Source organism: Emys orbicularis, chromosome 11, assembly GCF_028017835.1.
Source record: "Emys orbicularis isolate rEmyOrb1 chromosome 11, rEmyOrb1.hap1, whole genome shotgun sequence".
NCBI lineage: Eukaryota > Metazoa > Chordata > Testudines > Emydidae > Emys > Emys orbicularis.
In genome coordinates, this window is record NC_088693.1 from 42,770,765 (window position 1) to 42,785,141 (window position 14,377).

Sequence of the window (14,377 nt, forward strand, 5' to 3'; positions counted from 1 at the left end):
TGGACTGGGACGGATTGAGAGAGCGAAATGTACTCACGTTTAAATTACCTCACTTTTCTGACGTTACAGTGTTACTTTCCTCTGAGTGCCAACAGTATTAGTGGATTTCTCTCCCCTAACAGCTACATTCTTTTTTTGCGACTCTAAATAAGTCAATGAAAAGGATCCTTTCTTTTATAGCTGTTTAAAGCATGACAGTGCAATATACTGCAAACCAAGGGGCTAATAATCTGGTAATGATGTACTTGAAGGTAAGTCTTATAGATCAATTAGTATTAGCAGCGCGTCATGCTGAGGTGTTTTTAGACCAATTGTGAACGATGGGATCTTGCCTGCATATAAACTTATTTCAGAGAAGTTAATTTATGAATTCTTCAGTAATGTAAGGATTGCATTGGACTAAATGATATGTATTTATTGTTTTAAGCGAGACATTTTTGTATCACTGATTATTTATCCTCGTCTTAATGTATTTATGTGGATATATGTAGAATTTATTCACCATAACTTCGGGAGATTGATTCAGGTCCCTGGTGACTATTACATTTCACCTATTTAGTATATTTGGTCTGAACTAGTTGAGAGAGTAGTTTTGAACAGTTGTAACAGTGGCTGGTGTTTGTAGTTTATGTAAGGATTAATTAAGACTGTAAGTCTTTAATAGAGTAAAACAAACTGTGGCATCACACAAATAGCCCTAACGCATTTTTATAAAGTGTATTTATTTCAAATTGTCTGGTGCCGTTTGAACATCTATTTAGATTTTAAAAAATAAGCCACCTTTTAAAGTTGGAAGTGTGTCTGTTTTAATAATGCAAGCTGCAAAGCGGAACACTCGGCCATTTTGTTTCTGATAAACTTCTGCATACAAAAACCTCCGAGAGGTTGGCATTTATTTATTGATTAGCTATCTCTTGCACACATTAATTCGGTGGGCTATTTTGTTGGTATTACATTCTAGCTATCTGAAATAGAAAAAGCTTAGAATGCAAAAAAAAAAAATTAGAAACCATCTAATAGTGATAATTTAATTAGGGTTTCCATAGCAATCCGAGCTGCAGCTGCCCGTCTCCTTTGTTATTTATACTGTTGTCTTTATACTAACCATAAATCAATTTTTTAGACATTATTGGAAGCCCGAGCTTAATTTCGCGCATTAAAAAAATGAAAGAAAATTGACAATCAAATATATACAAATGAAAGGAAGCCGCTAAGTGTAGAAACTGAGGTACAGTGTAGGTAAACAAACTATTCCGAGATGATCACAATAGCTTTTAGTTAGGAAAGTTATCTCCATCCGTGTAATCTTCTGTAGCAGACATTGATACATTCCTTGTGAAAACAAATCTTACTGCCATAATTAACAGAATATTTCATAAAAGAAACAAACATCTTGTTTCCTCCTTTTTATTTACATAATCTTGCCGGATTTACAACGATTTTGTAAACGTAGAAATGGTATTAGCAATGTTAGTAACCAGACATGTCCTTCCAGGAAGACGTTATTCTTATCGCGTTTAAAAATGCTCAGTTAAGATTCAGATCTTCTGTATTCCCAGCAAAATCGTCCCGACGCATCACTTTTTAGTTTGACAAGTAACTGCCGCCCCTGCGCCATCCCCTGATGACAAGACCTGGAATTCCTAGTGTGAGAAATATTTAACTCCTAGAGTTCTGGTCAACACGGGAAATCTTTATTTTCTGATCCTTGTGTTTCGCTGGACAACAATGCTTCAAAATATTATTTAGTTTTTCCTCTGTTATTTTTTAAATGTCACTTACGCTGAGAAAAAAAGTGTATCCTTTTGTTAAGTTTCAACTTTTACCCCAGCAGATTTGAATATACGTGTTGTAGATCTGTAAACAAAACAGAATAAACTACTTTGATCGAAGACATATTTTAACCACTTCGAGACCTACCATTGTTTTCTATGACACATCGATTATTTCGTCAGAGTTAAGCTATTAATATTTTAAATAAATAATCAATAAGATAAATAGTAATAAACTCTATTCGTGAATAACACAAATACGATGCTTTGTGTTACAGTTTGCAGGGAATAGATCAAAAACTGAACTGGTACATGTAGATTAGTTTTATGTTCTTCAGACGAAAGTATATTTCACTTCATCCGCCTATAAATAAAAAATGCATAATCAGTGTATTCCAGTTGGCATTTTATAGTATCTTATGTTACTCAACGTGCATCTTCTGAGTCTGCGGATGTCTACAATCCAAGTGTTGTCTGCTGTTTAATGTTTTATGGGCTAGACTTCACATAGTGTCTGGGCTGGGTTATATTATTATTAGTTCATTTAAAATTCATGTTACCAGGGAAATTATTATAAATACACTTCCCCTTAAAAAAAAGGGGGGTTGAAGAAATTGCTTTAGAATAAAAACACGTTACCGGTGAGCGCTGGTATATCACATCTTTGTATATCCTGGGGGCAACGCTTGCAAATCTCGTTCTCCGAATGTTCTGACTGTTGTGTGTGGGAGGTGGGGAGAGAGAGGGGTCATGTGATAAATAAATTCCGTTTCTTCTGGCTTATTCTTGTAGAGGCAAATCTGATGTAACTGCGATAGAACCCCATGGTCACAACCTAATTATGGGAAGTAATGTTACCTTGTCTATAGTGTTGGCATTTTTACAGTGTTTGTACAAGCACCAGCAATCTAAGAGAGAGACACTTTGGCATAAGCCGTCCTTTTCCTTGGCCCGCAGTTTAAAACTTCATAAATTATACACCCCCCTTTCACATTCAACATACACTCCGTTCCTTTTGCGCGTGCAATTAGTTGTGTGAGCCATGGTAACCTAAATAAAACAAAACACGAGTGCAAGGACTGAGCTGTGTGAGGCTCCAAACCTTCATTCATTTCCAGGAATGAACCCCTCCCCCAACCCCACCGAAACCCATATCCTAAGAGCAGCGAACCAGGTCAGGAAGGCTGAAGTTGGTCTTTCAATTCGTGTCGGCATCATTTCAATAACGCCTGGTACAGTGACAGTCACACACAATTCACTAGCCCTGAAAATTCATTTCTAAGCGGGGCCAAACAACCCCTTCTGACGTGCTGCTGAGAAAGAGACAAAGATGGCTTCGTTGCATGTCAGGCTACTTAAAGTCTGATCCGAACCCCATTGAAGTCGATGGAACGACGCCCATTGACTTCACTTGGCTTTGGATCAGGCCTCAAATGAGCTTATTATAATAGCGCTTCTTGTTTGTTTGTTTGCTTGTTTGTTTTAAAATGGCATTCAAAATAACCAGAGCAATTGAGAGTTTTTAAAAAATAACCCGAACCTAATCAATGAGTGTGCCTGTTATCTCTGCTGGGTTATGCATTGAGCGAAGGGGGGAATTCATTTGATAAGGATTAATTCCTGCTAAAAGAAGATATTTAGTGTGGAGCTGACGGAACAATGTGACCTCTATTTAAGCGTTTTGATTGTGGGGACCTCTTGTGATTAGTAATAAACTAAAGTAAAAGGTTTAGAGCCAGATCCTATTCCATATATAGTCAGTAGCAAAACTCACCGGGGGAAATCCTGGCCCCACTGAAGTCAATAAATGGGAGCTGAAAAGCACCTTTATTTTCGAATGTAAGAAGCAGATAACCTTCTGCCCAGTATAATCCACTTATTATTTACCATTTCAAACGGAGCTGTGCACAGGAAAAATAATTCAGAAATTACACCTTTAAGTACCTCCTCCCTGGGTGGGGTTTTTTGTTGTTTTGAATTACACACTGTAGTTAGGCGACCTCAGTGGTCATAGAAACACTGAACTGAATGAGATATGCCCGTATGCTGAGGCTGATTTAAAGGCTGGACTGGTGCTTATCATCACTTATTATGCTTAATGCTCTTTTGGCTGTAATAACATTTTCAATCTGTACAAAGACTGCTCAGAGCCCTGGTCGCAACAAAACTAAAGGAGAGCGATCAGGGAGCACACGTAACTATTTTGTACTGTTCTGATCTATAGCCATCCAGTTAGACCCCGAAAACTCCATTATAATCCACAGAACAAGCTAAAGGAAAACGAGAACCTGCCTCTAAACCACGTCATGGAAAAATAAAGACCGATACCCCTTGTGCGTTACCAGCAAATGCCTTTGAATGTAGGAACTGTAAAGAGCAACTCCCTCTCCCCCGCTAAGCTCATTTATACCAGAGAAAGAATTGGTGTCTGGGCTGGTAATAACCAGTCACTATGCAAGATATTTAGCGTGTCTACTGACCACCTTCACTAAGCGTTATTCCCTTCGTCCCACTTGATACGGCTCCTATACAGCTCACATTCAACAGAGGGACCCTTGCAAAAGCACAGACTTTTCTGCAAAGCCCTGGAAAGCAACTAGTTAGTTTAAATGTCCCCTCGGTTGGGGGACGGGGATGGGGTTAGAGAAAAATGCTGGAGACTGAAATTTCTGTAAACTACCACATGACCTATCTGTATTTGACAAAGCTCGGAGAAATACCTATCTGTATATCCAGCCTTTTGGCTGGGGTCTTTGTCATAATCTCTGTGCTAATAGCTCTACATCATTTACTTTAATATTTTATAGGCACAATTCCTGTAAATTGTTGTTTGGAAATAAATGTGGAAGTGGTATTCTTTATATCCCGGTATCCTGTTTGTCACGTGGTCCTCTTCTTCTGGAAACCCTTTCCTTCTGTTTGTATTTGGTAGTGCGTCTTACAATGGTCAATAGGAAAATAAAATGCAAGCCCATAGAAAAAGAAACAGTGCATGAAACAGTTCTCTCACATAGGTGACGCGGGGAACTTTATTTCCCCCCTGGATGATTTTATAACCGGTGTCTGACGCTTGTATCTGTTTTAGAAATATAACTAAAATGTCTACAGTTGCAGGGTTCATCATACTTTGAGTCTCCTTCCGATGTATTTATGATCAGCTCCCTAGCACGCTCGTTAGAAGAACGCATCAGTAATAGCTGCACACTAAAACTGGCGGGGGCTCTCCAGCTTTGAAAGCCCTGGCTTTTCAAAGCCATCCTGCCACCCCCGCATTACGTTTGTGCACTGCCTGGCTTGCAAGCTGCCGTTCCTTTTCAACGCGAAGGCCCCGTGGAATGCTGGAACTGGCATCTCTGATGCTGGACCAGACATCGCAACCCTCTGAAAAGGCTGCAGCAGATTTGGCACGGACTCAGGTCTAAGGGATGGACATGGCAAGTTTTGGCGAATGGAGTTAAAATAGCAGGAGGGGTCAGGGTAAAATAAATATCAAATCATTTGCACAGCAGCAACATAAAGAGGAAGCTGGAGGGAGACAACCCTGCCAAACAAACAGTCTTAAAAATCCATCTATTAAGAGTGTGCCAATAAGGTCAGGGTTGCAGAGCTGGCATGTACATCGCTGTAAAACCCTGCACAAGTTATTGATGTAGAAGGGGCTAAAGAGAGGCGGCTAATTTTAAAACCCCGGTAGTGAATTGTTTGTAGGTAATAAACCAGCGCACAAAGCAGACTTCCTTGCACTCAGTCAGCCCGGTGGAAAACCAAGGAAACCATCTGACATTGATTGGAAGGTTGATTCACGAGCAAAAGTTTAATTCAGCGAGAATTAAACACGAACACAGGAACATATAGCAAAAAAGGGTCCCTGTGAGGGCCCAGTCTTGCTGTCCGGACTCATGCTAATAGTTCCACTGAATCCGCTGAGCTCAAGCATGATTTGGCCCTGGCTGATCCACGTTCTGCAATATGCAAATTGTTGAAATTCTGCCTTATGGTTCAAATTCTGCAACAGACTAACTTGGATCTGTTGCTGTTAAAGAAAGATGTCTGAGCAGTTAAATAAAAGCTGGAAGAAGAAGAAAAGAGACAACGACACTCAATTTTAGTTCCTGCCTCTTTATATTTCCAAAGACTGCCAATAATAAGATACAATGAAAGCCACTGCAAATATTCTATAGTCTCAGAAGAACTGATCTGCCCAGCTTTCACTATTCACCGTGTTTGTTATCTGCAGTAACGCTGGGGCTATCCAAGGGAACGTTTGAAATCCCTCGCCAGGAACAATAGCTCTGTGGCAGACAGGCGGCACAAAAAGCCCGTTTCTTCTACGTGTACAATTAGCGGTCAGTGTTGGTTGGCTCTAGGACCACGTGCTATTATATATTTATGAACCCACAACCTATACTTTTAAAAGTCGTGAGATCGGCTAGCCCAGAGTTACATTGGCCCATGACACTTCTGGAAACTAGATATCAAGTTAATCACTGAACAGGCAACAACTCTCCATTACCAAGTGAGCAGTTGCAGTGGGAAGGCTGCGGTCCTTGCTGGGAGCGGGGCTGGCGGGGGAGGAAAAGGGGGGGGAGTTCATCAATCACACAATGTGCACTCTTCACTCGACAGCGGTTCCTCCTACTTCAGCTCGAGTCTGGGCCAGCTGGGATTCGATCAGAAACCGCAGCCGGAGGAGACAGAAACCGAAGCTCAGAAGACCGCAATCTAATATTCACGGGCTGACGCTCGGCATTCAGTTTCCAGCAGGGAGGATGCAACTGAATCCGTTAGTCACAAAAAAAAAAAAAAAAAAAAAAAAAAAAAATGCAAAAAGTGACCCTCTGGTCGGGATAACAGTCTCCTCAGACTTGTGCCTCTCCCGCCCTGCCCCCGGTAATTTTGCCCCTGAAGGCAATACACAAGTATGACCAGGATAAGCAAGGTGGGCTTTGTCTACCTTATTTCGATTCAAAGCCATTATAGGTTCTATGAAGTCAGTGGTTCTCAAGCAGGGGTAGCCTACCTCTGGGGGGTACGCAGAGGTCTTCCAGGGGGTACATCCAGTCATCTAGATATTTGCCTAGTTATACAACAGGCCACATGAAAAGCATTAGCTAAGTTAGTACAAACTAAAATTTAATGCAGACATTGACTTGTTTATACTGCTCTATATACACTGAAATGTAAGTACAATATTTATATCCCAACTGATTTATTTTATAATAATAAGGTAAAAATGCGGAAGTAAGCCATTTGCAGTAATAGTGGGCTGTGACACTTGTATTTTATGTCTGATTTTATAAGCAAGTAATTTTTAAATGAGGTGAAACTTGGAGGTACAGTAGGCTGGAAAGGTTGAGAGCCACTGCTCTAAGTGATAGCTCTGAGGACATCTTCATTGGCTCATATTTTCCTGCCTCCCATCTTACCTATAAAAACAAATCTGGAATTAAGCCAGAAGGATTTAGCACAAACGATTTAACTAAAACGTTTCCCTTAATAAAGCCCCCAAACTTTTGGCTACTTAATTAAGGGGCTCACATTCATGTACCGAAGTTAAAACGCTTAATTAGTCAATTAATTAGTCAATTATTTAATTATATTTTTGCCTAGCAAGCTCCCTGGTGGAAAAATTGTAACTGGACTTGAAAATAAACGTAGCTGTTATAGTAATTAAAAACAACAACAACAACAACAACAAAAACCTTCCGCAGAGGTGCAGGCCCTGAGGTATTGCGGTGAGTCCCAGAATCTAAACCGGGGTTTCGCTCTGATCAGCCTAAAGTACTTTGTGGCGTTTCTTTAACATAACATAAAATAAAGGAATTTGTCAATGTAGGACCAATCCAACAAATTGGCGTGTGTGTGTGTGTGTGTGTGTGTGTTAACTGACAATTGTAAAGTGAGATTTTGCATTGTCTCCCTGTCACAGGGTGACCTGTGCCTTTAAGAGGGAGTGGAGTCGAGTGCACCTGTGACTGGTTACCTGCTGTCCAGTTGGGATTAAGGGAAAGCACCTGGGCCTTATAAAGGGGGAAGGGACGTAGGGGAGAAGAAGGTTAAGGCAGTAGGAAGGAAATAGGAGAGGAGACCGGTGTGGTGTAGAGCATTAGAAGGGCTATAGCGAATAGAAGGCGGTAGGAGAGTCTGGCCTGTCAGGGACCGAAATCTACTAACCAGGTAGGCTGGGAGTGGCTTCCCAAAAGCAGGGAAGAGCGAGGATGTAGCTGGAAGGTTTGAAACTCCTCTGGGGGAAAGAGGAGAAGCCCAAGTCTGTGTTGAGACACCAGGGGGAAAAGAGGCTGGGTAGGAAGGCTAGAGAATGGAGGATTCCCGTCTGGGTGAAGGGGAGAAGCCCCAGAATTGAGTGTTGGTGTGACTAGTAATATAAACCGATTCAGCAGGGGAGTGTCTTAAGGCCTCTGGAGTAGTGGAGTCCTGGAAAGAGTAAACCGAAGTAGGGTGCTGCAGAGTCATTCTTGGCCAGCAGGGGTGCTGCATGGCAGGGGTGCCTCTTTGCACTCCGCTAACAGGACTTTCCCACGTCGTTAAGCCATTGGATTTGCACCACTTAATCTTTCCTACAGATGTTTATAGAGTCCACCTAACATGAAAAAGGAAAGCGAAGACTCCGTGTCACCAGCCTAGGTCTTATTTCAGTGACGCTGATGAGAATTACAGGGACTTTCCCTATTTATGCGTAACAGGATACTTTGTGAAGACAGATTTTCTGTCTATGGGTGGGAGGTTCTCCGTTAGTCTCCCCATTTCATTTTCCACTATCACATTCGGGGGGGGGGGCAAAATCCTCTCCAAACGCCTATCAAAACTGCTCCAAAGATCAGCCGGGAGAATGATGCACCTTCCTCAATCTGAAGAAGTGATCTGCCTTCACAGTGTGCCTATGTTTTCCCAGGAGCTGAATTTGGATTCCACTAGGATGACTTCATTTTTGCTAATGCCAGTTATCCAAATGTAGTCCTTACTTTATCCAAAACTTTCCGAAATAAACAACTCAGAATATCGGCAAATGCTGCTGAAATGTTTATCATTAGCTTTTCATATCTACCCTCATGAAATGTACATGGTCAGTTTTCCTGGAGAGCCACTTGAAAACATATTCCCCAGAGTAATTTCAAATGAGAATGTGTATGACACAGTATAGATCTAGATTCACCAGTAACTGTCTCTAATAAACAACTTATCTGTAAAAATAAAATATCAGACAGTAAGGCGGGAGAATCCAAGTGCATATCTGGACTAGGGCTTCCTAGGTTTCATGGAGAATCTATTGTATCTACGCTAATGTGGTGTAAAATTTCCTCAGCGCTTTTCTAGGTCACATTTAAATAATCATAGTGTCAATATAGGCTATGATATTAGAACCATCAAGGATGACAGGGCAAGGAAAACATCTCTCTTGGTACCTGGAAAATGTAAGCTTTCCTCTGGAGAAAAGGATTGAAACAGTCATCCTGGGAAAAAAATGAAGGAGAATGAACAAAAGGACAAATGGGTCAAATTCGGAAGTACTCTACTTGGGAAAACTACCTTTGACTTTAGTGGAGGCGTGCTTGAGCAGTGCCAATGCTTTTCAAATAAGTGCCTTCACTTCAACTATTTGTCAGACTTTCTTATTTTATGTTAATATTAATGACTCCAACTTGGCTTTGGAGTGAATTCCTTTAAGTGACTTGTTTGCGAAGAGGACGGGCGCCATTGTTCGCACCTTGTGCTAACATACTTTGGTTTAAGCTAGTTCTCTGCGCGGGTGGCGCAACAGCGTACTTGCGCGCCAGATTCCACTTATTCTGGACAAATGCCAGGATTTCACCCAAACGGCCTTCTCTGTGCTGTGCCAGCTAGTCAATAAGCCCGACAGAAACTGTGTGCCCAGTGGCTTTCCAAATCCACGCTCTTAGCCGCCCTAACACTCCCTACTGACACTTCCTTTCCCCCCTAGCTGTAAGATTCCCTTCTCCAGCCCTGAACTTCCCAGGATTCTTTTCCAGACAACCCCCTTTTAGAAAACCCTGTGCTTGCTTGGAGCTGATGAGCACCTCCGACTCCAATGAAAATGCCTTCCCCCCCCCCCAAAAACTCTTTTGATCTCAGTGAACTATGCCTGGGAAATTTATGCCAGACAGGTGTGTTGACCCTCATCACCATAGTCTGGATTTAAATGGACACAAAGCCAAAAACTAAATTTTCTGACCACACATCAGCTGGCGGCCTCAGTGGGTTAAATACATTTTTTTCCTGGGATCATAATGATCGAGTTCATAGCTGGATTCGCTGCAGGCTGAAATATGAGACTCCCATTATGGTGAATCACTGACAACATAGTTTGTAACTGTTAAAAGACGACTGTCAATGGGTATTCAGGGAAAATCTAATCCACGAATCTGTGTTCACCCTAATCAAAAACTTGGTTGGTTGGTTTTAATGTAGTTGTGTAGACACCGTTTTTTTTCTAACCTCAGTAACTCTTGATTTAACTGCACCACAAAAGCGTTGATCAACATAGTGGTCCAGTGTCCCTGATATGTTTTATTTTATAAAATGCTGATGTAGGAAAAATATCATCCAAAACACTTCTGTTTTTCTGCCATCTGTGCATTAGAAAAGGGCAAAACTAACGTTAAATAAATTTCAGCCCCATCTGTGGTAGAGTTGAAAGCTTAAAAGCAAAGATTTGTGAGAGAGAATGAGGCAGAGCCCTAAGTGTTCTACTGTTAGAATGGCCAGCTACTGAACAAACCCATTATTTAGGACGGGTGAATGGATACTGGGCCTTTAAAGGGCGGCGGGGGGGGGGGGGGGGGCGGGGGCAGACAAACTCTTTTGGGTTGTTGCTGCAAATCACAGGAATTTTCCTTGTTATTCAAGAGAAAATAATAAAGTCCTTATTTTGAAGGGTTGAACATTTCAGTGGACATAAGCAATGGCAAAAATGTCTAACAGAAGTTCATAACCTTAAAAACTTGTTTATTATTATTTATTATTAAATGCTTCACTTGTGCTGCCCTACTAATTTCCTTTTTTAAGACCATGTCCCCCATCCTGCCTTCTTTAATGCAGTCTTTTCTTTCATCAAGGTATGGAATGCAGGATTGGGCCTGGGTGTCTACAACTTCCACTGAGAGCACTAGGATAAAAGTTTGCAACTTTGCTTCGTGGGAGTTGCGGGTGCTCTGCTGCTTTGGGGAGTAGGTCATCATTTGTGTCAGAAGCAAGGGGTCAGTTTTAGGCATGACCCCTTAACTCTAAGCCCCATGAAAAATCTCCGGGGTAGGACCCGATTCTGCCTCGATTACATGACTTCAGTGGGAGTTGCACCCTTTTAACTGAAGACAGGACAGGACCTTAGGTAGAACTGAGTATTCTATGGGAGGTGTATGTATCCGATGGGGAGTATATTATTGTATTGGGGTGAGAGTAGGGCTGAATTATGAATGTGCTTTCCCCCTCTCTTTTAAGAGTCTGCCTCTGAACTGTGTAGATTTCTCTTATAGAGAAGGACGCATATTTCAAAACTTTAAACTGTAGCTCCGTTCCCTTTCCTCCCATGGGCTACATGACAGGTGACACCTTTTCTGTCATGCGTCTTGAACTCCAAGGAGTACTCAAAATATTTAAAATATTTGCCTTTTTAGCGTGTAGTGACTTCATGTTTAGTAGATTTGGATTGGAATAGAGCCCAAGAGTTCATGAGTCAAATTTTGAAATACTTTCATTGTAACACTTTACGAAAACACAATCACTTGCCTTGTGAAGTCTAATCTTTCCCTCCATCAGATTAATTCCCTTCTGCCCAAGGGAAATGAAGTTTACAAAGTTAGAAAGTTTGGTAGAGCAGTGAGACTTACTCTAATCTCTTTCCTGTTTCCTTTTATTTATTTCTGTGCCAGTCATAAACACTTAGTAAACACTATTGTATCACCCTGGGGAACATGAGAGCCCATTAACATTGTGAGCCCTCGCATTCACTTTCAAGAGACTACAAAGCACTTATCTGATGGAGCAGGTCCATTAATTGCTGTGACGTGCAGTAACATGGAACCTCACCCAGATTTGAACTGTCTTTCGGATGCATTTTAACCTCGGATTTCTTAGAAAACTCATCTGCATAAATGAAGCGCCTCTCGGAGAGGAAACACAGGTACAGCTGAGGATGAGATACCACAAAGTTGGCTAAAGACAGTTTTCGCCATTTATTGCAAGCAAGGATAGATTAAACTGCAAAGAGAAACCTAGGAACACCTCTAAGATACATGATACACTATAACGTACAAGAAACTTCCGCCTTCCACTGAAATACATAAAACATTACTGTTCTATCCCACCTAAACGGTTGGAACAGTCGACCTAGGTTTGGCCAGGTACATTAACGTAGGGACTAAGGCTTTTCGAGCATTTATTTTGCATTTGAAAGCCTCCTGGCAGTGCTCAAAGTGACCGGGATTTCAGTTTAGGGAACTGCCAGCTCCCTTTGCCTCCCGAACTAAAACTGCAGACGGTACCGAGTCGGTCTCCCTGGAGTCCTATAACCACAATCAGGATTATAGCGGTGGTGCAAGGCAATGGGTAAGACTCAGACCACATGAAAACAGGCGACTTGTCCCTGGGGCGCGCTGGAGAGGCCGCCTGTGTTCTGCACCCACAGCACCAGCCGCCTTTACCCCATTCTTCCGAGCTAAGCCCAGTGGCCAGAGCCTCCCTCCCAGTCTCACCTTCAGCTCCCTCCCCTGTCCCCGCACCTCTGCGGGGGCAGCCCGGGTCGGCTCAGGGCGATGCCAGGCGATGCCTCCTTGACCCTACAGGCGCCGCGAGGTTCCCCGGGTCCCGTGCGCCGCAGCCCGCTTCTTCCTTGGCAAAGTTTGCGTCGGGGCAGAAGGCAGCTAGCAGCACCCAGCATCCTTGAGGTGGGCTCTCCACGGAGGGCTACGATTGGCCACCGGGCGGCACGTGCCGGCCCTCTGGCTCTATATTAGGACAATATTTACCTCCGCCGCTGCGATGGCTCTGGGAGGAGGAGGGCAGGTCCAGAGAGCGGCCCGGGCAGCATCCGCGGGCAGCAGCGGGCTCCTGCCCCGCGCCCCCGGCTGCTGGCCCAGAGCCGCGCCAGGACATGAACTCCTACCTGGAGTACCTGTCTCGCGGCGATGCCCTGCGCGCCCCGCCTAGCTTCTGCCCTACAGACCCCAGCGCCGTCGCCCTGCAGCCCTCGTGCCCCCTGGGCAGGGAGAGCGCGTACCTGGGCAGCCGGCTAGTGCCAGGCGCGGGGACTGCGCCCGGCCCGCCCCAGCGCCCAGCGCAGCAGCCGCGGCCAACCACGGCCTCTCGCTTTGCTGCCTGCGCTCTGTCGGGGGCTTACGACTCCGGTCCACCTGCTGCTGACTTCAACGTCCTGCCCCCGAGCTCAGGCTACGCCCTGCCCTACGGAGCCAGTGCCCAGGTGGAGGACGCTGGCGGGGGGCACCTGCGCTATGCAACTTCCATCTTCTCCGGCAGCGGATCGCCGCTCCCGGTGGGTTACAGCGCCTTGGCAGAGCAAAGCCACTTCCACCCCTGCCTCAAAGAACGGCCTGGCGTCCAGCCGGGGGGCTTCCAGAGCGTCTCCCCCTCTCCGGGGACCTACCCCAAGCCCACCTCTCCGGCCTCAGGGGGCGCGCTCGGCACCTTCGAGTGGATGAAAGTGAAAAGAAATGCGCCCAAGAAAAGTAAGTGTGAACCTCGGCGAGGGGGCTTCCTGGGCACAGCTCGCTCTTAGCGCTTATGGAGGAGGAGAGCGGCGCGCCCTAAGCGCTAAGAGCGAAACGAGGATGGGATCGCTTGCAGGGCCACTTATTGTTTCCTCCTCTCGCCTCAAATACCCGTGAGCAATGAGCGCCCGCGTGAGACGTTCATGCAAAGCGTTACCTCTTCGCCTTTGGAGCCGGCTTAATGCCCAGAGAACCGGCTCCCTTGCGCTGTGCCCAGCTCTCACTGCTACTGAACAAACGTTTTGTGTTGCAGGCAAACTCTCCGCCTATGGGGTGCATAGCCCCCCCAGCACCGTGCGGACCCATTTCAGCACCAAGCAGCTCACAGAACTTGAAAAGGAGTTTCATTTCAATAAGTACCTCACCCGGGCCCGCCGCGTAGAGATCGCGCACTCGCTCCGCCTTAATGACACTCAAGTGAAAATCTGGTTCCAAAACAGAAGAATGAAACAAAAGAAACGGGAAAGAGAAGGGCTGCTGATCCCTTCACCTGCCGGATCCCCCTCCGCGCAAAGCCCCGCCAAGTCAGGCAGGAATTCTGTACCCTCCTCTCCTGCCAAAGACTTCTGCTGATCGCTGCAGTGCCAGCTGTTGTGACAGCTACTTGCGAGGAAAGGAAGGCTGAGTTTCAGGAATGCATAAAGCATCGCAACAGTGTTAATCCTGCACAACCCGAGCCAAAAAATAATCATTTCACTAAGGCTATCACTGCCAATGAAATATTTAGGCTGTGTCTACCTAAGGAATTATATGTAGTTGATTTTTTTTTTATGCCGGACTGTAACAATATGCAAGTGCTCGTTATTGCAACTTGTTTACATTTTATTTATGGGTATATCAGGG

The 14,377-nt window shown here is 44.2% G+C and overlaps 1 protein-coding gene across 1 annotated transcript; it reads left to right on the forward strand.

Annotated features, from left to right (window-relative positions):
• Positions 1-12,900: 12,900 nt before the first annotated feature.
• On the forward strand, positions 12,901-14,107 carry HOXD1 (homeobox D1). Its single transcript, XM_065413716.1, has 2 exons — positions 12,901-13,492; positions 13,788-14,107. Exons 1-2 carry the CDS (start codon positions 12,901-12,903, stop codon positions 14,105-14,107), a joined length of 912 nt encoding a protein of 303 aa, XP_065269788.1.
• The last annotated feature ends 270 nt before the right edge of the window (positions 14,108-14,377 follow it).